Source organism: Sinohyriopsis cumingii, chromosome 3 (assembly GCF_028554795.1).
Source record: "Sinohyriopsis cumingii isolate HCF-2022 chromosome 3, ASM2855479v2, whole genome shotgun sequence".
NCBI lineage: Eukaryota > Metazoa > Mollusca > Bivalvia > Unionida > Unionidae > Sinohyriopsis > Sinohyriopsis cumingii.
Genome location: NC_142963.1, coordinates 95,786,574 through 95,813,104, shown reverse-complemented (window position 1 = coordinate 95,813,104; position 26,531 = coordinate 95,786,574). Strand labels below are relative to the sequence as shown.

At 35.4% G+C, this 26,531-nt stretch overlaps 1 protein-coding gene across 1 annotated transcript in view; it reads right to left on the bottom strand.

Annotated features, from left to right (window-relative positions):
- Positions 1-26,531, bottom strand: part of LOC149803330 (tyrosine-protein phosphatase non-receptor type 13-like) — a 204,536-nt gene that overhangs the window by 49,298 nt on the left and 128,707 nt on the right. The window contains exons 26-32 of the mRNA XM_089953916.1: positions 24,839-24,932; positions 23,367-23,702; positions 18,708-18,916; positions 13,834-13,926; positions 9,294-10,271; positions 2,598-2,756; positions 252-443 (exon numbers count right to left, since the gene is read on the bottom strand). Of these exons, the coding sequence (XP_089810042.1) occupies positions 252-443; positions 2,598-2,756; positions 9,294-10,271; positions 13,834-13,926; positions 18,708-18,916; positions 23,367-23,702; positions 24,839-24,932 (2,061 nt within the window). The remainder of the gene's footprint in view (positions 1-251; positions 444-2,597; positions 2,757-9,293; positions 10,272-13,833; positions 13,927-18,707; positions 18,917-23,366; positions 23,703-24,838; positions 24,933-26,531) is intronic.

Genomic DNA, 26,531 nt, shown 5'->3' with positions numbered 1-26,531 from the left:
TTCCCTACAAATTTCTGCTCAGCTGATTGATAATACTATTTTGCAATGACTAATCACATAACCTACACCACAAGGCAATGAAAACACTGTGAACGTTATGCAACACTATCGCCATTTACACTATAGGTAAGTCTGGATTACCCATCCACCCATCTAAACATAAATGTATTTACTGACATATTCACTACATCATTTTTTTTCCTTTTTGTATGGAACTGCCCTAAAGTAGAGATCAAAGTATGAGCCAATACCTGGGATATCTGCCCCATGTTTCCTGTACTGTCGCTGTCATCTTCTGTTGCATCATTTATTTCCTGTTTGGGGAGTTTTTCTGTATTCATTCTTGGGTCCCTGTAGACCCTTATTTTTACAACCTGGGGCATGTCACGGAGGACATTTACTGCTTCGAAATGCGATAAACTTGTCATATCTATCCCATTTACCTGTAAGATAACAAGAACTATTTAAAATTCTGATCAAACTGATTATCTGAAAGATAGCAAAACATAATATTCACAATTTTCATTCAGTAAATTAAAAAATAATTCATGCATAAATTTAAATATCATCAAAATACATTAAAGATATCAAAATGTCAAGTCTCTCAACAAGTGGTAAATATCAATTTGTGATATCTGCATACAACTAAGACAGTTGCAAAAAAATGGAGAAGGATGTTTTTGAGGGAAAATTATATTGGATACAAATTATTACGAGGTAAAATCTGATTTTAGGTCAAAGACATGGAAATATTTTATCAGCTACTGAACCAGACAATGTGTGGAAAATTAAACACTATATTAGGTCACTAACTGGCTGAAAAATAATCAAAATAAACTATCATTTTTTATGAAGCCTACCAAGTTGATAAATTGCATGCAATTGGATGCTTAAATCTAAAGTATTTTCATTCTATCATAGCCACAGCTCATGTACTACTCTATCTAAAATTATTTTTAATCTTTCATTGTCACAGCACATGTATTACCCTACCTAAAACTATTTTCATTCTATCACGGTGACTGTCAGAAATCATGCATTACTCCACCTAAAACTATTTTCACTCTATCATTGTCACAGCATTCTTTCACTGTCACAGCACATGTATTACTCCACCTAAAACTATTTTCATTCTTTCATTATCTCAGCTCATGTTTTACTTGAATGAAACTATTTTCATTCTATCATTGTCACAGCACTTTATCATTGTCAAAGCACATTCATTACTCTACTTAAAACTATTTTCATTCTATCATTGTCACAGCACTCTACCATTGTCACAGCACTCAATCATTGTCACAGCACATGTATTACTCTACTTAAAACTATTTTCATTCTATCATTGTCACAGCACTCTACCATTGTCACAGCACTCAATCATTGTCACAGCACATGTATTACTCTACCTAACACTATTTTCATTCTATCATTGTCACAGCACATGTATTACTCCACCTAAAACTGTTTTCATTCTTTCATTATCAAAGCACATGTAATATACATAAACTGGGAGATTGTTCTGCACTGGAACTGAATACTGAGTGGAATTCTTCTCAAAAATGAGCCACACAGCATACCAATTTTTAATTGTTTTAAAAGTTTACTCCTGAAGAGATCATATTGAGGATGTAAGCATGCTTTTGTGTTCTTACATAAAAACAGAATTTTGTAAACTGGAAGAATTAATTTCACCTGAGAATATTTATTTTGAATGACAAGCCAGTATTAGCAAATATTTATGTACATACTGATTATAATTATTTTGTTAGTTGTTTTATGCAAGTTTTCATCAAGTAAGTTTGGTTATCAATTTGATATTCTAGATGAAGAATGGAAATGATTTACTGTTCTTTGAATACAGCTTAGATGAAGTGATTGCTCAAACTGACAAATAGCCTGAGACATTACTGTTCTAAGCTAAAACAGTGTGATAAAGAAGTATCGTAACTGCTCACTTATAAACTGAAAACAACACAGAACCATATTTTCCTTTGCATAATGCATTGGCAGATCTGAGTCTATGTTGTTTATTCTACAAACTACTCTAACAATCTGTATTGACCCAGTTATTTCGGAGCATTATGCAGTGACAGAACTAGGTCAATTAAGCTTACAGTTGGATCTGACATAAATAAGTATATACGAAATTTCATTCACCTTTATGAAATTTTAGACAGGTTTTAAAATGAATTTTTATAAGTAACTGATCTTCATAGTGGAACTGAAAAATAATATTGGTAACTATTCTTTATCATGGTTAAATAAAAGGCATTTTTCATGCAACAGTGACTATAAAAAATAGGATACAAAATTGTGAACTCTTTAACAAAACATCATGCATATAGACGAACAAAATTTGTCTTTTCAGTAATATCACTGCAAGAAATATTGCAATGATCATGCCATAATCACAATGACCTCATTTACAATGTCAATGAGTGCATTCATGTGCAATAGGTGAATCCCATGTGACTTTCTACACATAGTCAAACTTATGACATACATGGTAATGACAGCTAGTTTGTTGTTTTACAAAACAGCAACACACTAAGGTCATATCACGCCGTCCATACAGAAAATAATCTGCCTATGCTAACCTTGATGAGTTTATCTCCTGGATGCAGGATTCCAGATGAGAGTGCTGGGTCATGTACAATGCCTTTGATATAAAGTCCACCAACTGTGGCTGCACCACCCACAATGGTAAAGCCTAGACCCCCACCACTCGCACATTTAGTCAAGGTCACCTCTAATTCCTGGAAAATATAGTTGGTACGACTACAGTTTTAACAGGGTTCAGGCAAGTCTGTTTTTCCCACTGGAATACTGTACACATATTAGTGCAATATTATGATCTTTGAAAAGATAATTCAGTTATACTGCATGGCAAAAATAAAGGCTTAACTGAAGCAAATATTAAAACAAAATGCTAATTGCTGAATGCCTGTAAGATCCATTTCAACTTATGGCTGATAAAGTATTTACGTCAGACAAATGTCACATCTGGATTTTGGCATTGCCATGGATTGAAAGTCAATCATCAAAAAACAGAAATTCTGTTAAATGGAAACTGGAGGTAAAACCTCCATATTACATAAAAGCTCTAGGAATATTCTGTAGAAAGAATGTACTTCAAATTTCAATGTTCAATTGGATAAACTAAAGTTCAATATAGATATATGGATGCTTTTGAAAATAAGCAAAATTAATAAAATACAAATAGCAAAAACTTTTCTAAACAGCATTGTATATAAGACATTGAACACTACTGACTTTACTAAATATTTTTAAAGTCTAATTAGAGTTAATAAATTCACTATATATCACAACAAAATGTTATATGCTGTTAATAAATACACTATATATCACAACAAAATGCATAAATATGCACAAGAATAAAAACTAGGGGGGATAAATCTTCCCAACTTACACATAAAATAAAAAACACAAAAACTGAATAGACAAAGAAATTTGGAGAAGGAAAAAAAATGTATTTGTTGACAGCTATATGTATACTGGTTTGGATACTCTTTAAGGAATACACAAGAAATTTACAAAATAATAGATATTTTAAAATATTTACTACTAGCCAGGAAATATAAACATATCAAACAATATAGGAATGAAGAAAATTTCTGGGCAATGGTGATCATAGAAAAGTAGGAAACATATTAAGAGAAAAAGAATATAAGAAAAGCTGAAATAAAACGCTAGAAAACAGAGATCTGAAAAGGAATAAGATGTGCAAAATGTGGTCAGGAATTTATACAACCTATAAATAATCTGTGATGTTTACATGCCAGCACAATGCATGTTTAACAGGTGAATATGTACATACAAGGCCCAATGGAAACAGATTTTATTTTTTAATTCTGCAATGTATAAAACCAAACTGCTTAGGATACCCCTAATAAATATACAAAATGTAGACAAATAATGCTGAAGAAAGGCCAAGCTATTTTAAAAATGATATATTTAGACATATTTGGATGCTTTTAAAAAACAAATTTAACACTAAGAATATGTATATTATACACAACTTTCAAGCAGGAAAAAGCTCTTGGAGTGAAAAGCCACTTAAAGGGAAATAATTAGTAAAATGCAGATTCCCTCAATGAAAGACTGCAATAATAAAAGGCCTTTTTGATGCCTTTATCCTTCCACTTTCACCTTCAACAGTAGATGATTTGGATAGGTAAAGTAACAATGAAATAAACTAAAATCATTAAAATGAAGAAGAAAAAGAAAAAAATAAGTAAATATCAACGCAAGCGAACCAGGAGAAATATAGACAATATAAACTGCTCTAAAATAATAAGGCACAAAAATATACAAAAATATACTCCTAAATCAAATAAATTTATTTGTGTATTCATAAGAATGCATACAAGAATCCCCTTTCAAGTGAGAGCCACAGTGGCTCAGTGGTCAGTGTGCCAGACTCATGACAGAAAGGGTGCCAGTTTGAATCCAACTACCGGACCAGTCTGGGTGAGCTAATGTGGTGTGTCCTTGGGCAAGGCACTTTACTCCAATTGCCTCACGAAATAACCTACTTGTGTTGCTGTGCCATAAAGCACTAAAACAAACCAAACCAAAACTACTTTGTGCACGACTTTGTTTAGCTGTAATGGGGGAGGAAGAAAGTATAACCACTGGAACAGCAGTGGAAGGTTCTATCACAGCCACTAGGGGAGATAATGGCCCATCCCCCACTGTCACAAGCCAGAAAAGTTCCACCCCCTAAAAGTTAACCTGAAAAGTATGGGGAAGGAACAAAATATAGCCACTAGTATGAAAGGGTTGGCTATATCACTCAGACTAGGGGACAGTGGTTTGCATGGTGCAACCCAACCCCCACCTGCACAAGTTAGAAAAGTTCCACCACTTATGAAAAGTAGACAAGCTCATCCATGAAATAAATAGTGAAAACACATAACATCAATAAAAACCATACAAATTTGGACAGACTATTTATGTAACATCTCACAATTTTATAGACTAACAACTGGGGATTGTGCCTTAAAGCAAGAAGATGAGAACCATACAAATTTGGAGTCTAGATTTAACAGACAAACAACTGGGGATTGTGCCTTCTATTTATGTAACACGTCTAGATTTAACAGACAAATGGGGATTGTGCCTTCAAGCAAGAGGAAGAGAACCATACAAATTTGGACAGACTATTTATGTAACATGTCTAGATTTAACAGACAAATAACTGGGGATTGTGCCTTCTATTTATGTAACACGTCTAGATTTAATAGAGAAACAACTGGGGATTGTGCCTTCAAGCAAGAGGATGAGAACCATATAAATTTGGACAGACTATTTATGTAACATGTCTAGATTTAACAGACAAATAACTGGGGATTGTGCCTTCTATTTATGTAACACGTCTAGATTTAACAGAGAAACAACTGGGGATTGTGCCTTCAAGCAAGAGGATGAGAACCATATAAATTTGGACAGACTATTTATGTAACATGTCTAGATTTAACAGACAAATGGGGATTGTGCCTTCAAGCAAGAGGATGAGAACCATACAAATTTGGACAGACTATTTATGTAACATGTCTAGATTTAACAGACAAATAACTGGGGATTGTGCCTTCTATTTATGTAACACGTCTAGATTTAACAGAGAAACAACTGGGGATTGTGCCTTCAAGCAAGAGGATGAGAACCATACAAATTTGGACAGACTATGTAACATGTCTCAATTTAACAGACAAGTAACTGGGGATTGTGCCTTCTATTTATGTAACATGTCTAGATTTAACAGAGAAACAAATGGGGATTGTGCCTTCAAGCAAGAGGATGAGAGGTAAAAAGGCTCATAGATGCTCAGAAAAAAGGACATATTAAGGTAATATATACAAGTTACAAGAAAATGGAGGAACGAAAATAAATACTAACAAATGCAAATCAGCACAGCATACAAACACATAGTACAATAAACAATTTTATTATTTTTCTTAAGAAAGTAATTTTTTCTTTTTGTAGTAGGACAAAAGAACTCAAAGCAAATCTAAACCAAGGAAATGCTAGTCCAGACATGTGTACAGAGCAAAGAGTTCAAGGCCAGTTGAGACATGTGTACAGAGGAAAGGGTTAAATGCCAGTCTGAACACAAGTACAGAGCAAAGAGATAATTACACTTTTTAAGACAACTATAGCATACACAATGGAAAACATGAAATGTACAATACATCAATCCAAAACAAAAGATCATGAATATGTTTTGTAACAGGTGAGAAAACCAGCCAAAGGGTGCAATGCTTGGTCAGAGAATGGGGGTTACAAGCAAATTTTGAAACAATACAACTTTAGGCATGGGGACAGAACAGTGGGAAACATGGAAAATGGAAACCAAGAAGTATGTCTTATCAAAAAGGAAAAATGAATACCAGACAGTGAGAAAATAACTTTATTTTATTTCTATTACTGGTAGATATTTTGTAAAGAAATATACCCCACAAGGAATACATATATAAAATCCTTTTAAATTTTGGAACAATGGGTCTCTCCATACAGACTTGCTAGTTTATCAACAGCTTGTAGTTTTGAGGTATCCATACAATTAATAGCAAAGAAAATCTACAGGTTTTAAATTTAACAGATCCCGCTTAGTGACTTTCACAACAATATACATGGATACCAAGAAGCAACTGTACTGTACTATATCTTTTCCTGCATTATCCTTTGATAAACTTCAATGAACTCAATTATAATGAATCATAATCATAAATTCAATAACACAATGTGTCATGATTTTTTACTCCCCACTCCCCACAATGTAGAGTTTCAAAAAACAGGATTTTTTATGTTGTTGTTGTTGTTGTTGTTGTTGTTGTAAGGTTTAACACCATTTTTCAGCACACGATAGGCTATACATGGTGGCAAGTATTAATGGTGGAGGAAGAACCAGGGAAAACCACGGAAAGAACCACTGACCAACGAGAAGCTACTAGCAAACTTTCTCATATACCCACATTGGCCAAATCCGAGACTCAAACCCATGCAAAGGTGAGGTGGCAGTGATCCGTAATCGAGAGTGCTTATGCAAAAGTACACCAAGCAGAACCCAATTTATTTGAACTTAGGTCAAACAAAACTTATTACATGTCACTGCCATGAGCAATAATGTTTAAACCATCTTAATTAACGATTACTTTCAAGTTCATTAGCAGCAGTATTTTTTCTTTTACTACAACTAATAAATGCAAATTGGAAACTAGAATAGTGTACAAGTGTAATTCATTTCTTAAGGCAAAATGTTGAAATGCAGCCACGATTTAGGGAAGGATGAGCCATCTGCAAAGACCAACAAAATTTCATTTCAGAGATCCTGGTTGATAGAGTTTAACTTTGTGAACCAGCAGCAAGGAGAAGCATTTTATTCTTTGCACAATCCTGACCGATGAATTCAATGTCAAAGGACCGCTGATATTATGATTCATTCCGGTTCATGTCCATGCTGTGGAGGAATGGGCACCATCTACCTTCAGGAAAACCAAGATTTGATAATCAAACATGGGTGGCCAAATCTGCATGTCTGACACTCCCTCACAGCAATGCTGATGCACAAAGATCATATTCTATACTGAGATAAATTCAACAAGATCTTCATGGAAGTCTGAACAGTAGTACCATCTGGTCTGTAATGAGTGTAAAGATGAACACAAATGATTGCCTTCAAACCCCCCTACTGAACTATTACTAACAGAAGCAAAGACTCCACCTAAGATTTAAAAAACACAAAATTCGTGTATTTTTTATTTAATGTCTCTTTGGATGGGATTGTGTGTGTGTGTGTGTGTGTGTGTGTGCGTGCATGCATGGTGATGAAATCTGACAGTACTAGGTCTACCAAACAGTTTTTGTTTGCAAGTGTATTAAAAGCTGCAAAATGTTTTTTCCTTTCTTCAGAGTGGAATTTCAAGTCTTTTTCTATGGACTCATTGAAAAGATAGCTAATTATGGACGAGGTGAGTCTATGAGTCACATAAACAGACACCCTTGGGACCTCAACACACTTTTCTTAATATAAAAAAACAAACAAAAAAACCTCAGTGGTGTCTAGGAATATTGTCGGTAAGCAAGATGAAGAATTATACATCTTTACACATATTTTTGATGGAATTATTATGAAGTCACTATTATGGATGCAATGGGATCAGTTGGTGAGTAAAATCATTAATTTTACATATCCATCCCAAATCAGTTACTGATTTCTCATAGCTGTACAAATAAACTGTTCCCGCAGAAAATTAAATAATAAACATATAATCACTGTTTTTGCTATTTCAAATTCAAATTGCAGAAATTCAAGTCATCATCATAGAGACCATCTGTTTTGTGCTTACCCCCATCAAATCTTGTATATTCTTGAGGAATTGAGAATACACAAGCATATTTTTTCGGTTAACTGACTTACCTTGATACATAACATAATGGAACTCTGTGGACCAAAACCAGTGTTAAAGCAGTGTCTCTGCACTGCTCATAAAATCAAGGATGATATCTCATTTAAGAAAATTAAATTTGTGTTTGTAAAACATACATGCCCCCACTGCAAACCAAAACATCTGAAGTATAAAAAAACAACCTCAAACTGTATAAACAAAGAGTCCCTCGAAGAGCATGATGCTCAAATGAAAGACAACCATTTCTTTTTTTCTAACTGCTAAGTGATGAAACCACCTGACAGACTTATTAGATGTCAGATCAGAACCATTTCATACGAGTCCAACTAGACATAAGAAGTATGTTTTATGAAAATCCCATGTTGATATGACCATCTCTTTTGAAAATGTAGTGACAACCAGATTTTCAAGATGGCTGTAGTAGCAGCCATATTAGCTGTTTTTTTATATACATCATTTCTATTTTGGTGGCAATCATCCCAGTCTCCCAGTAGTTAAGGCTGAGAAGCAATAACAAATGGATGCCTGATGAAAGACCACTGCATAAGCTCTTTAGGTCTATAACCAACATAACTAACAAAAATGAAAAATTGCTACAATGGCCTAAAAACCAACTTGGGTCATCCATATAACAACAAAAAATATGACTAAAAAAATTTATTTTCCATTCAAATGACTTTTGATTAAATGTGCTAACATGGCTTTTGTCGATGTAGTTGAAGTCCAAAAAGTTACAAATTGTGTAAAGTACAAACAAAAATTGTAATAAACTGAGGAATGGTTGTTATGGTAATGGCCTGAAAATTCAATCACCTGCATATGGATGCGAACATTAATAAATAAGGACTTCATGTAACATCTTACCCCCTCTTGGAGCAGTGAATCCTGTTTGTGCCTACTTGCAATAGATTCTGAATATCCTTGGGTTCTTTGTGAAATATTCTGTCCATTGTCCAAATGATCAGTTCTTTCACTATCACCATCTTCAAAGTCATCCTCATAATTATCCTTTTCCTCAGCTTCTTCATCACTGGGGTCATAACTGTGACTCTCTGTCAAAGATTCCTCATCCCCATCATCTTGGTGTTGTTCTTCTCCTTGGCTGACCTCACCTGAAGAGGGTCCACCCTTCTTCATAAACGAACCATGAGAACTTTCTGTTTCACTGTCTGTCACAGTGACACTGTCCATTTTTGGCAGATATGACTCTAACTTCATTGCCCTCAAGGAGTCCATCAGTGGTGATTTTAGTATAGAGGACTGTGATGACACACTCTGATCTGATGGGCTACTTTTACTATGAGCCCGACTCTCAGCCTCATTCTTTCCTCCTACCAAATTTTCAAGCAATGTTCTATCCTCCTCCTCATCAACAACCTGTGCAACATTAATTCGTTCCATTTCAGACCGACAGCTGTCAAGCATATCTGGATGAAGTTCCTCATCCTCAATCCCTCCTCCTACACTGGTCTCACCTCCGATTTGAAGATTTTCTCCTTCTTTCTCGTCTGTAAAACTTGCCACATCGATCCGCTCAATCTCTGACTTATAGTTGTCCAACAAGTCAGGATTAAACTCCTCATCCTCAGTTAGTGAGCTTGCATACTGGACAGTGAGTGTTGGCATGGGACTTGTTGGAAGGGGTGGCGGAGGACTGGCAGGTTTGGGAACAATAAGACCCTCTTCATCCTTGAGGTAGATGGGACTGTTGAAACCCGTAGGAGGACTGACAAGATTTTCCTCCCTAAATGGAACTGGACTTTCCTCTGCTGATGAATCACTTTCTCCTCTAGAAGAAGTGGATGGGTTCACTGGATGGATATAGAGAGAGATCTCACTGTCCTGCAAATAAAGATAACAATGACTTTGATGTATGTTTTAATTTTTCTGAGGTACCATCCCATTAAATCACAGCAAAAATTACAGAAGATAAATCATCTTCTATCTACTGCATCACAGAGAAATGATTTCAAATAAAGTTAATTAAGATACACAAGAGACCCACTTTTGTTTGTCCAGCCCACCATTTAATCTAGAAGACTTTAACACTGACCTTAATCGCGCGCGCGCGTGCGTGCGTGTGTGTGTGTGTGTGTGCATGTGTGTGTGATTTGGATTTTTAACATAGCTTTATAAAATTTTCAGTAAAATCACTATGATGTCTGCATTGTGGCAGCTTTTAGTGATGTCAAGCACTGGGGCATCTTGCCGCAGACACAGAGCATCATGTCCAAGCCAGTCACATTATCCTGACACCAGGCCGACCAGTCCTAACACTAACCTCTTAATGCTGAGCGCCAAACGATGCAGCTGTTAGTACCATTTTTATAAGTCTTTGGTATGATTTGGATGGTGTTTGAAGCCACGACCACCCGCATCCGAGGCAGATGCTCTAACAACTTAGGCCACCAGAGAGGTCAAAGTGTGGATAGATTTACTGATATACATTTAGATATATGGACATGTACATGTTATTGCTATGTCAAGTGTCCACTAAGACAGGTTTGACAAAAGTGAAGTGAAGAGCTTTTACACTTATGTAGAAATATCTGAGTTTTAATAAGATCTATTATGGGGATAAAACTATGTTTTTCATGGAGACAAATCATGATGAGAAATGATTACAACATTTAACATGAAAATTCATGATCAAATGTATTTGGAAATGACACTAAATGGATTACAGACATAAACTGATGGTAGCAGACTGGTCTAAATATTTACTGGAGTAAATAATATTCGTTTCAAGCTTTATTCAATAACTGTTTATGTATGCACAGTAATAAAATATACATAGTTATCTGTAAAGGCAAGCACCTTAGATCACTCGGTCACCCAGGGTCTTGCCTTACAGTGAGACGACCTTATAATGAAGTACATGATACTGTATTCCCTCATTATAATACTTTCCATGGAAGTCACTTAGTATCCTGCCTTACAGTGAGACCACCTCATACTGAAATACATCATACAGTACACCCTCATTATAACACAATATCATAGTAGCCATACCATCTTATAGTGAGACCACCTATTAATGAAGTACAGGATTCAGCACTCCCTTGTTATATAACTATCCATGGAAGCCATATAATATCCTGCCTTATAGTGAGACCATCTTATACTGAAATACATCATACAGTACTCCCTTATTATAATGCTATACACAGAAGCCATAGAGTACACCATCTTACAGTGAGACTACCTATTAATGAAGCAAAGGATTCAGTACTCCCTCATTATAACTGTCCATGGGAGCCAGAGTATATTGCCTTATAGTGAGACCATATTTAAAAAATATGATTCAGTATTCCCTCATTATAACATTATTCACAGTAGCATAAAGTATATCTTATATTGAGACACCTTATACTGGAGTACAATATATATATATATATATATATATATATACAATCCTGCCAACCTTGACGAGTCCGTCTCAGTAAGGCAGTTGATTTTTTTTGTAAGTTTGCCCAGTTTTCAGTAAAGGGTAACAAAATATCATAACTGCTATTATACAGCTATAAACGTAATTAAAAGTTCGGTATTTAGAATGTGCAGCAACGATAAACATTATGTTCAACTGAAAAGTTTGTCAAGTATGCATATACTTTATTTACCACTAGTTTCAAACCCTAAGCAGCTCAATAGCTTGTTGCCGTCTCTCAACTTGGATATAATTCCTGGAAATTCTTTTTCCATTTCACATGATGGCGGCAATCATATTTCTCACCACAAGTCATACTCAAATTGGCAAGTGATGTCCAATAAATATAATTGTATCTCTTCCAGCTTTTATTCACAAGAATCTGATTTTTTTTTTTTTCCTGTGTTCGTTCTTAACTCTTTTCAAGACGCTTATTTTCCCTTTCATCTTTAAACATGTATCGCTTGCTAGACACCATTTTTGAAAAAATTCTGTGATACACAGTCTGATCATGCAGATGACTCGCAGGAACAAATAGGTGCAGTTTAAAGCATCTGATGTGCTGCTGTAAAGTTAGTCTGGTTCCCTGACCAATTTCACTCTAATATGAAACCCGGATGCAAATCAAACACGGCCGAACCAATTTTCCTGATTTTCGGCAATGATCATTCTTTCGGTAGTTTTTGCTTTTATGCCATAAGTCTGTATTTTAAGGGTGATTTTTGTAAGACCTGTGGCAAAATCGTAAGAGTTGGCAGGTCTATATATATATATCTATACATATATATGTAAACATACATGCCAAACCTCCGAGAGGTACAAGCGTAATTTACTGTAATTATAAGAGTCGAAAAAGTGTAATTTGGGTGTAAAAAGTTTAATCTATATATTACATGCCAGAATTACAGCACATATGAAATTATGCATTATTACAACTAACCTGGTTCTGCAGCTGGTCAAATTGATACCAGAATGGACAAAATCACATTGGATTAGAATCAGAATAGAAACACCAAATATACTTAAGTTATTTATATTCAGCACTCACTTCAACTAGTCTACATGTTTAACTTTTGCTGAATGATTGTGAACTTGAATTCTGCAGTGATCATAGCAGGTGCTGATAATGCTGTATTACATTACTCGCATATTCTTCTTCTAAAGTTTGTAAAGTGGTGTTGATTTGTCACTTTTTCCAATATGACATGTTTTGAAGATTGAACAGATCCATCTGCTCTAACATTTTCCGTCATACAACATCCACAACTCACAGTGTATAGCATTTCACTTAACATCTGGTGCCATGTTCTTATAAAAATATAGACTGGTTCACTACCTAACAACTTATCAATTAAATGAATCTCTCAGACAAAGTGCACTTCTAAAGAAACCCGTCTGTTTTCTTGGAAATGGGGTCATATACAGTAGCTATAAATAGCAAATAAAGAAAGTTTTCTTACACTATTCTTATGCAGCAGTCACATTTTTAAGAATATTCTCAAATTTATAAGCATGGAATTAAAGAGATGATGATAAAATGACAAAAATAACGTGTTGCTTTATTTTTATTTTACTTGCTAATTTAACAAAAAACATACATATGCAGTCTCATGGAAAACGTAATTTGCTGGGGAAAAAAGCATAATAATTATGAAAAAAGCATAATGGTTGGCATGTGTGTGTGTGTGTGTATATATATATATAAAATTTTACTATCACTTAATGAAATAAGATCCATGCATAAAGCCACCTTATAACAGAAAGAATGCAATAATGAAAGACCTTATATTGAGGGAGTATTATAAATGACTGGATGTTCTTAAAATCATGTCATGATGTTATTCTTATCCATGTTGAAGAGAAGGATGTACACACATAAACAGCAGAATTCATCACTTAATGAAGAATGGACTTTGAAAAATGCATGTATTACTGGTGAATTCTATCGAAGATAATCAAAAGAGGATTTATACTCACAACTCTTGGTAGGGGAGATAACTTGTCTGGAGGTGGACGGCATAAAACAAACTGGACTGGTGTTTTAGCTGTCCGTATCACTGACAAGGCTTCCTGGACAACAAAAAAAAGGAGTACAATTTGAATTAATCACATCTCCTAATCTATGTGCACAAAATAAGTAAAAGTTCTCAAGGGCTGTTCCAGTGAAACATATGTAGGTAGTATTTCTCCTAGGGATGCAAGATTGCAAGTTTTTTTTTTTTAAACTGTGTTAGAACTGGGGGGGGGACGGGTAAAATTAAAAAATGTGGGTATCTTTGACATAAAAAATGAGGGCGACGAGAAACACTGCTTAGGACTAGAGGAAGATACCTTCAATGTGTAGTCACCCATAGATGCAATTTTTGATTCTGTATCATATTTATAAGAACACATTGAGTAACTGGAGTATCCTTGCATATATTTTTAAACTGGAGTATCCTTGCATATATTTTTAAACAAGAGTCCCTTAAAGGGACTGATGCTCTACTGGGTGAAAGGAATTACCTGGAATTCAAGATAAGACCATTTCTTCTTTGTAACTTTGTGAGTGTTGAAACCATCTCTGATATTCTTCAGTGATAAAATATTTCAAATTAGCTACAGTGGTGAACACAATGGGTGTCAGAATGGCACCATTTCATTGAGGACAAATTAGGCATCATTAGAACTCTTTTGGTGAAAATTTCATAACATTATGCTCATCCATTCAAGGGGAGTAGTGACAAGAAGATTTTCATAACAGCCATCATGGCAGCCATTTTGGATGTGTGACTGGCACCATTTTCCATTAGGATCAACTAGGTATCAAAAGAAGCCATTTTTGAAGACCCCATGTTAAAATAGCCACCAATTTGGCAGTAGAGATAACAATATTTTCAAGACAGACATTCATACAACAAACTTGAGACAAATGTGATGCTGGAGAAAATATTACTGACTTGTACATGAATCGCTTTCATCATTAAGAGCCCAGTAAAGCAATGCATTAACCACTGGACTGACTAACAGCCCTGTAAAGTAACACATGGTAACCACTGAACTGACTAACAGCCCTGTAAAGCAACACTTGTTAACCACTGAACTGACTAACAGCCCTGTAAAGCAACACTTGTTAACCAATGAACTACTAACAGCCCTGTAAAGCAACACTTGTTAACAACTGAACTGACTAACAACCCTGTAAAGCAACACTTGTTAACCACTGAACTGACTAACAGCCCTGTAAAGTAACACATGTTAACCAATGAACTGACTAACAGCCCTGTAAAGCAACACTTGTTAACCACTGAACTGACTAATAGCCCTGTAAAGCAACACCTGTTAACCACTGAACTGACTAACAGCCCTGTAAAGCAACACTTGTTAACCACTGTACTGACTAACAGCCCTGTAAAGTAACACTTGTTAACCACTGAACTGACTAACAGCCCTGTAAAGCAACACCTGCTAACCACTGAACTGACTAACAACCCTGTAAAGCAACACTTGTTAACCACTGGACTGACTAACAGCCCTGTAAAGTAACACATGTTAACCAATGAACTGACTAACAGCCCTGTAAAGCAACACTTGTTAACCACTGAACTGACTAACAGCCCTGTAAAGCAACACTTGTTAACCACTGAACTGACTAACAGCCCTGTAAAGCAACACCTGTTAACCACTGAACTGACTAACAGCCCTGTAAAGCAACACTTGTTAACCACTGAACTGACTAACAGCCCTGTAAAGCAACACTTGTTAACCAGTGAACTGACTAACAGCCCTGTAAAGTAACACATGCTAACCAATGAACTGACTAACAGCCCTGTAAAGCAACACTTGTTAACCACTGAACTGACTAACAGCCCTGTAAAGCAACACATGGTAACGACTGAACTGACTAACAGCCCTGTAAAGCAACACCTGTTAACCACTGAACTGACTAACAGCCCTGTAAAGCAACACATGTTAACCACTGGACTGACTAACAGCCCTGTAAAGTAACACATGTTAAAAACTGAACTAACAGCCCTGTAAAGCAACATATGTCAACCACTGGATTGAATAACAGCTCTGTAAAGCAACACATATTTAACCACTGGATTGAATAACAGCCCTGTAAAGCAACACTTGTTAACCACTGAACTGACTAACAGCCCTGTAAAGCAACACTTGTTAACCAATGAACTGACTAACAGCCCTGTAAAGCAACACATGTTAACCACTGGACTGACTAACAGCCCTGTAAAGCAACACGTTAACCACTGGACTGACTAACAGCCCTGTAACACAATGCATTAATCACTGGACTGACTAACAGCCCTGTAAAGCAACACGTTAACCAATGGACTGACTAACAGCCCTACAAAGGAATACATTTAATCACTGGACTGACTAACATCCCTGCAAAGCAATGCATTAACCACTGGAAATACACAAACAGCCAGTAAAGCAGCACATGCTAACCACTGGACTGGCCAGGAGCCCTGTAAAGCAGCCTATATTATCCATTGGACTGACCAACATCCCTGTAAAGCAGCCTATGTTAACCACTGGACTGACCAACCTAATGAACTTTACTTTCAAACAGCTGCTTCTGTGTGAATCTTTGTAGACACTGTTTTATCTGCTTACCACCAAAGACGGATTTCACCAGGAATTTTGACATACTTTTTAACTTTTCTGACCATAAATTTGGTCTGACATTTTGTTTTAACAGAGATCAGGGTTATCATAATAACAATGCAGATGATCTTGACTTTGAATACTTTGACTGAAGAATCTGTCCAAAGTTGGATGGGAGATTGGATTAATTAGGGCTTGCTTTAGTCAGGTTATATTGTTTTATTATTCATTATATAGGCAGTATCAAGCAGTATATTTTGCTCTTTTACTTTGTTCAGTATCTTTTTTCCATAAAACATATTCAAAGAACTTCATATCTGCCTGCAATGTAAACATGTTCAAGAGCATACACTGATACAGATCAACAAAGCAATTTAAAAAAAAAATACCTAATTTACTTATATGCATTTGATTTAAGGCATACGGCAAAGTGTCTGCTCTACCTCTGGGAAAAGAAAAAACACACAGGCATAATAAAGTGATTTGTTCAAAATCCTTTCATGAAAATGCTGTACAAGGTTCATATCTGCTTTAGGAGATGGTTATCATAAGATACATGTTGACTATCAGAGGCTAGTTTTTGTTGAAAAGAGGCTGCGAAAAACATTTCAAACTTTAATTGCTCATAAATGTTACTTATTATCTACATTCATGTGCTACTATGATAATCAAGTTTTGACATAAAATATGTGTTTGTTAATTCTGAACTTTTGTCATTTCTGAAAACATTACATTCCAGATAGATTGAAATAGGACATTGTTGGTCTACATAAACTTTTTAAATTAAAATAGCTTTTTTTTATAGCATTGCAAGTGCATAAAACTATGGATGTTGGGTACAAACTTGCATATTCTGATTTCTAACCTATAAAAATTGTCTTGTTGGTTGGAAAAGTAACGTTAAAATTTTTATATCACTCCACTGTTGCATGTGATGCGTCTGTCTGACTGGTTACATATCAACAACTTGCCCTGTTATAAATCTTTCAGTAAATTAGTAATTAGTAAGATGTCCATTGTGGAGTCATTTTATACTGTATTTGAATAATGAAAACTTAAATACTTTTAAATATTCAACATTTATAGACAAACCATCCGTGTCTGTCTGCTTTCACTGTTACATAAGTAAAAAAATTTTTATATATTCCGTAAGGGTATTATGTGAACCAGTAAGTTACTTGATATGTGACAAAGAAAGAGATTTTGTTAAACGGGTAGCAAATGGACTTAACATAAATTATTTACAAATACATGATGACCATTAAAATGAAAGAATTCAGTGAGGTAACAACAGTATTTTCTTGTTACAATCAAGATGGTCCTTTATGACTGACATTGAAATCAACTTCACAAACGATTTTATTGACGTGAAGTGTTCATCTATGTTACATTGTTGTGCATCAATAGCTGTAATGTTAATATACATAACTGAAATTTTATACCAATTTATCCTACACGACATGCCCAACAGTAGCCTTAATACTGACATGCCCAACAGTACCCTTAATACTGACATGCCCAAAAGTAGCCTTAATACTGACATGCCCAACAGTAGCCTTAATACTGACATGCCCAACAGTAGCCTTAATACTGACATGCCCAAAAGTAGCCTTAATACTGACATGCCCAAAAGTAGCCTTAATACTGACATGCCCAACAGTAGCCTTAATACTGACATGCCCAAAAGTAGCCTTAATACTGACATGCCCAACAGTAGCTTTAATACTGACATGCCCAAAAGTAGCCTTAATACTGACATGCCCAACAGTAGCCTTAATATTGACATGCCCAAAAGTAGCCTTAATACTGACATGCCCAACAGTAGCCTTAATACTGACATGCCCAAAAAGTAGCCTTAATACTGTCATGCCCAACAGTACCCTTAATACTGATATTGGGTCTTTTTGCAGTACAATCAATATTTACTATACAGTACATAACTGATTTGATTTTAATTTACAACAATGGAATAGTTTACATTCATGCATCAAATTAGTGTTAAAGTGATAGCAAACACTGAACATTATCAGACGAGATTGTACCATGAGACAGTACCATATATGTTTGCATGCAAGTTGGAACCAAATAAGAACAACATAGACCCTGATCTGATCTGTTGCGCAATGGGACATATGGTTGTTGGATCTGCTGATTAGTCAGCACGTTTTGTAACAGCAGATCCGGATCTATACAGTCTGCATCTGCATCCAACTTGTAACTATATATGGTTTTTTCATACTCACTGTGAAGGACAAACCCTTCATTTCCACATCACTGACTCTAAGAACGATGTCCCCTGACTGGATCTGTCCACTCTCCGCAGCAGGGCTGAGAGGAAACACCCGTTTGATTCGGATAACCTGATGCTTGGGCTGTGCATTCTCGCGACCTCCACATATGCTAAACCCCAGACCTCGACTTCCCTTGTTCAGTATCACCTTGTATGTCCTCTCTGCCACCAAAAATTGGAAATATGTTTGGAACACAATAAAAGGAACTAGCAAAGAAGTCATGAGATAGTTCAATCCATTTCATTTCTTCTAAATATAATCCAGGACAAATGGTCACAAAATATCTCAACACACTATCTCAGGCTAGTGTTTTAAAAGTTTCCATTATAAAATGCTTCTACAAAAATACTCCTACAACATTGAATATTTTAAATTGGTTCTATCTCTGATATATCTACAATAAATGTTTTATGTAACTGAGTTTGACAGGCTCTAAATATGGTTTCCAAATAAGAGTTCTGAGCAAGAATTTAGCACTGACACTAAACCAGTATTATGATGAAGGGGCTATAATTCTTTTAAGATAGAAAGTGCATATAATAGTCAATTATGTTTCTCTGAGATGATATTAACATTTGGAAATAAACTCATATAAGATGGGGAGGGTGGGGTAGTCACAATGCCAGTCAAATGATATTGTAATAATTTTAGTTTACGTTAAGTTAGATTTTTTTCACTTTCAGAAATTGCCACATTTAAAATTTTATCCCATAATAATGTTTGCAAAGGAAAATAAGATATAAAGCTTCATTTACTTTTAAAAATCATGCAGCCATTCATTTAATAGACCCATACTGTCATTCATTTGATAGATTCTTTTAGTCATTCATTTGACAGACTCTTTTAGTCATTCATTTGATAGACCCATACTGTCATTCATTTGACAGACCCATACTGTCATTCATTTAATAGACCCATACTGTCATTCATTTAATAGACCCATACTGTCATTTATTTGATAGATTCTTTTAGTCATTCATTTGACAGACCCATACTGTCATTCATTTAATAGACCCATAATGTCATTTATTTGATAGATTCTTTTAGTCATTCATTTGATAGACTCTTTTAGTCATTCATTTGATAGACCCATACTGTCATTTATTTAATAGACCCATACTGTCATTCATTTGACAGACCCATACTGTCATTCATTTGACAGACCCATACTGTCATTCATTTAACAGACCCATACTGTCATTTATTTGATAGATTCTTTTAGTCATTCATTTGATAGACTCTTTTAGTCATTCATTTAATAGACCCATACTGTCATTCATTTGACAGATTCTTTTAGTCATTCATTTGATAGACTCTTTTAGTCATTCATTTGATAGACCCATACTGTCATTTATTTAATAGACCCATACTGTCATTCATTTGACAGACCCATACTGTCATTCATTTGACAGACCCATACTGTCATTCATTTAACAGACCCATACTGTCATTTATTTGATAGATTCTTTTAGTCATTCATTTGATAGACTCTTTTAGTCATTCATTTAATAGACCCATACTGTCATTCATTTGACAGATTCTTTTAGTCATTCATTTGATAGACTCTTTTAGTCATTCATTTGATAGACCCATACTGTCATTTATTTAATAGACCCATACTGTCATTCATTTGACAGACCCATACTGTCATTCATTTGATAGACCCATACTGTCATTCATTTGATAGACCCATACTGTCATTCATTTAATAGACCCATACTGTCATTCATTTAATAGACCCATACTGTCATTCATTTGATAGATTCTTTTAGTCATTCATTTGATAGATTCTTTTAGTCATTCATTTAATAGACCCATACTGTCATTTATTTGATAGATTATTTTAGTCATTCATTTGATAGATTCTTTTAGTCATTCATTTCATAGACCCATACTGTCATTCATTTGATAGATTCTTTTAGTCATTCATTTGATAGACTCTTTTAGCCATTCATTTGATAGACTCTTTTAGTCATTCATTTAATAGACCCATACTGTCATTTATTTGATAGATTCTTTTAGTCATTCATTTGATAGACTCTTTTAGTCATTCATTTGATAGACCCATACTGTCATTTATTTAATAGACCCATACTGTCATTCAACAGACCCATACTGTCATTCATTTGACAGACCCATACTGTCATTCATTTAATAGACCCATACTGTCATTCATTTGATAGATTCTTTTAGTCATTCATTTGATAGACTCTTTTAGTCATTCATTTGATAGACCCATACTGTCATTTATTTAATAGACCCATACTGTCATTCATTTGACAGACCCATACTGTCATTCATTTGATAGACCCATACTGTCATTCATTTGATAGACCCATACTGTCATTCATTTAATAGACCCATACTGTCATTCATTTGACAGACCCATACTGTCATTCATTTAATAGACCCATACTGTCATTCATTTAACAGACCCATACTGTCATTCATTTTTAAAAACTCATACTGTCATTCATTTGATAGACCCATACTGTCATTCATTTTATAAACCCATACTGTCATTCGCTCAATAGACTCTTTTAGTCATTCATCTGATAGACCCATACTGTCATTCATCTGACAAGACTCTTTTAGTCATTAATTTGGTTCTTTTATTCAAATAAGAGCCCAAAACAACATATTTACCACATCTAAGAACATTTTGAAACTAAATAAATTAAGACCTATCTGTAAAAAAGTGCAATAAGATATCAGTATCGGTCTTAGATTCAACAGTGGAGCAGTCTTCATCACTGTTAATTAAGTGCTGAACATTGTCAAGTGATTTTAAAAGTCCTCTTAGCATAACTTTAGTTGTTGGCATCTTGACTATGCATTTTGCCAGATTTAAGTCACTTATCATCCTTTTCCTGGACATCTCCAATGAGATATGAAATGTGTAATGACTCTATTGTCTTAACATAAATGAGTGAAAAACAAGCAATCAGGCAACCGGAGGAGTATGTGCATCATATAATCATGGACAAAAGTCAAAACAAAATACACATGAAATATACATAACAAATGTCTCAATTTACTATTTATCAAAATGATTTAATTGAACAATGTTCTGTCTTCTAAATGCAGATAATATGAATTCACTTTCAATTTTAACTTATTTCACAACACAGTGACAAATGTTTTACATGACTGGTTACATAAAGGAATTTCAATGTACCAAAGAAACAAAATTATGCTCACTATACACAAAAAAATGAAATCATTGTCACAATGTGCAAATCTAAAGGAAAGAATTCATGATTGTTCACTATGCACAAGGCCCAAAGAATGAAATTATGCTCACCATGTGCAGATCCCAAGGAAAGAATTCATGCTCCCCTTGCACAAATCCCAAGGACTGAAATCATGTTCACTATGCACAAAGTCCAAAGAATGAAATTATGCTAACCAGGTGCAACTCCCACAGAATGAAATTATGCTAACCATGTGCAACTCCCACAGAATGAAGTTATGCTAACCATGTGCAAAGTCCAAAGAATGAAATTATGCTAACCATGTGCAAAGTCCAAAGAATGAAATTATGCTAACCATGTGTAAAGTCCAAAGAATGAAATTATGCTAACCAAGTGCAGATCCCAAGGAATGAAATCATGCTCACCATGTGTAGATCCCAAGGAAAGAATGCATGCTCCCCTTGCACAAATCCCAAGAAATGAAATCATGTTCACTATGCACAAAGTCCATAGAATGAAATTATGCTAACCATATGCAGATCCCAAAGAATGAAATTATGTGCACTTTTTTGCTCAATCACCCTTACTATACATGAGGTTTCTTGTAATTATATGTATAGTGACATCAGTTTGTAAGATTTATCTTGACAAGATTTCTGCAGAAAATTACTTGTTTTTCTAAATTTTTGATCAATACAGAAAAAAATGTTCCATTCAGTGGGTCTGTGGATGTAGAATGGGCCCCATTAGCATTCCTGCATTTTATTATTGCTGTGGGCTTACTGCCATTCTATTCAGCACATGAAAGGCTAGCTATGCATGGCACCCAGTATATAAGGTGGAGGAAGAACCCACGAGAAGGTAAACAAGAACCACCAACCCATGGGAAGCTAATGGCAGGTTTTCTCACATAACCACACTGGCTGAGCCTGAGACCTGAACCAACATGGACGGAGGTGAGATGTCAGTGATATGTAAAGGCAAGTGCCTTCCCCTCAGGGCCCCCCTCCTGCATGTTGTAAGGTGAAACTAATCAATGCAACTTTATTGCCCTGGGATGCTTTCCATGATGACAAATCAGCTGATTAAGTCATTTTAATACAGTGTGTTTATATCAGAAATCTGGCAATGTATTTCAAGGAATGTACCAATTTTGCTTTTTTTTCTTTGTTGGGACTGGCTTTTACCTGGCACTACATAACCAGGGAAGTGCTGGTGTGCCATTAAACCCAATATATACTATATATACGAAAAATAGCTACAATTCCCCAAAACAAGTAAATATGGTTCATGTATGAACGTCATATACTTTATCAAGGAACAAGAAAAGTAATCCACTAACAAAGTTGTGACTGCTGACACTTCTATAGTGTCACTAGTGGACTGTACACAAAAAGGATAACATTTCTGTAATTACCTTCTTTGATGATTTGGTTCAGAAAAGAATCAATTGTTTCTTCAACACTACTGCTTTTTGATGGCTGTATGCCTGCTCCTTCAAATTTCTTCATTGTGGCTGAGATGCCATCCCCCTCTGAAGTCCTACTAGGCCTGGAACTCCCTACTGGGCTGCAGCTGTTTTCAGATGGGGTTGAGGACTTGTAACTGGTATGTGAGGACTTTGTGGAAGATGTACTACCGGGTCGCTCAATGACAAGTTTACATAATGGTGGAGCATTTTTCAAGGTTTCCACAGCTTGCTTATGTGTCATGCCTATCATACTGACATCATTTACTTCAAGGATACGATCGCCTTAAAATTAAACAAAAAATAACAATGAGACCATCAATGAACTGATACTCTACTGGATAAAATGAATTTCATTTAGTCATTGATCAGACCATTCAAACTTCTTAGTATTGAAACTGTTTCTGATAATTTTAAGAAACTCCAACAAAACAAATTTGGTGTGTGTGTGTGTGTGTGTGTGTGTGTGTGTGTTTGTATGTGTGTGATTTGGATTTTTAATGTAGCTTAAATAATTTTTTAGTCATATCACTATGTTGAATGCAGTGTGGCAAGTTATAGTGCTGTCTAGCACTGTGGCATCTTACCACAGACATGCAGCATCATTTCCCACCGAGACATCCAATCTACACAATTTGTATTTAAGACCAGCCAAACATCATAAAAAGTCCTTTACTGAAAACCTTGGGTAGATGTGACCATGCATTCTAGAGAAGTAGTGATCACATGATTTTCAAGAAAGAAGCTATCCTGGTTATACTGGATATCAGATCAACACAATTTTCATTGTAAACCAAAACAGATGTCATACAAAATCTTTTAGTGAAAACCACTTATGACCATTTATTCATGATGAGTAGCAACAACATTGTCAAGATGGCTGCTACAGTGGCCATATTGAACATATCTGGGGCACTATTTAATTCCAGCTGGACCCTGGGGTGAGGTGTGTGTAACAGTTCATGTTAGATCTTTCAGTAGTTTAGCTGAAACAGTGATAACAAATGTATGCCAAAGTATAATTTCTTCTGGTCTGTGATCTAAAAAAAAAAGATATGAATCAAAGCAATAAACCCTATAACAGGAGTCTCACACTCAAAACACCCTGAGGGCTGCATGAGGGCATTTTTGATGGCCCAAGGGCCACACCACCTTTGTTATCTCTCATGACACTTCATGACACCAATCATTTTGCGGGCCATTGGATATGGCTTGGCAGGACACATGCAGCCCGTGAGCCAAACAAGACATTCAATGCAGAAGGCAGTATGTTAGAGCAAGCAGAATGGTTGCCACTTCATTTTTGCCCCAATGTACACTATGAGGAAAATATATACCTCTCTGTATGGAACACTGTACACTATGAGGAAAATATATACCTCTCTGTATGGAACACTGTACACTATGAGGAAAATATATACCTCTCTGTATGGAACACTCATCTTCAGCACTGCCTCCTGAGAAGAGAGATTTCACATAGATACCTCCGTGCTTCACTGAGGTATTCACCCCTCCCTGTAATGTTTTGTGAATAAAATAATGTTAATTATAACATTTTAATGTCTTGAATTAAAGTGACTACCATCTTACAAAATACAGCTCTCTCTCTCTTACACTCTCGAATTCAATTTACTGCCCTGCACATTAGAATCAGTAGGATTACCTCTGTTAGCCTTTAACCACTCAATTGACTTACCTTGGAAGTCAGTTTTTATATAGATACCATGCTACTCAACTCTATTAGTCACCTCCGAAGTCAAGTTAAGAAAGCAAGCTTTACTAACATTCTATAAAGCAAGTCTAATCTAGTTATTATTACTGTTGCATTCAGCATTAAATAGCATTTCAAGATTAGTCACTGAGAAATAACACTTTTGATTGAAGCTATGAAGATTTCATTCTACAGTGGTTCCCCTAATGAATGCCCCCCCACCCCACCCCGACTAGCAGCCACCAGCTTTTTACAGCCAGAATCCCGTGGCATGGAAGAGTTTGTACTCAAAAGTACCCTCAAGAAAGGCCACCCCTCCAACATGACCAGTGGCAAGCATATTAGTGTAGAAATGTAAACTTTACCCCTCACAAGTGGCCACATTTTCTTTGAAAATGTGTCCAGAACCAATATTAAATTCAAACAGTAAGGTAAGAATTCTGATTATCTTTACCAATGTCTATTTCCCAATGTCAGGATTTGTTACTGAAAGAAGTGTTGACTAATGTATACGTACCACCAAGGTGAATATTATATAATTATCTATCAAAGGTGATGTTTACAGGAAATGGGATCAACAAGGTTGTGATAAGAGTTTTGGGCTTCACACAGCAGTTGAGTTAGTGTCTTTGATGATTGCAGCCAGATGTAATTTTCAAGTCAAGATTATAACATGGACAGCATGGGCTAAATATAGATTTTGTGGCTCAGCAGATGGTGAGAAAGAAACCTTGAACAAAACAGGGTACCAGTCAATGACCCCAAAATCATGTGACAGTACATGTACCACTTCCTCAATAAACAAGGCATTTCATCTACTATACAAAAGTTTTGACAGCGTAATTAAATTGTAGTACTGTACAATTAGCAACATAGGAACAATCAATACAAATTTGAACATGTCATCATGTAAATCGAGAATTAATACTTTAGAATAGTAAGTAAAAGTTATTCAACTTGATGACAATATGAGGAATTCAAAGAGTTTTTGATGAAGATGTTATTTTAGGAAGATTAAAATAAGCAACACCATAACAAATAAGAACATTCTGCAGCAGTTGGAAAATGGAGTAAATGGAAAGAGAATTATTCTAAATGCCAAGCAATGTATGTACCAAGATTTAAATTACATTTCTTAATGGTTTTGCAACGTGGATGCCAACAATACTCCACTCACACTTCACGCTGAAGAATAACAACTATTAATGTATGTTAACTTGAAATAAGTCCATTATTAAGACAAGAAGAACCTTTTAATAATTAATGTTATTTTTAAAGGAAGATATTAAATGCCTTGAAGTTACATGTAGCTTTCTTACTATATAGACAGATACTTCTCACAAATATTGTTCCCTCTGGATAGGCCATCTGTCTTATACAGCCACTCTCTTGGTGCAGAACAG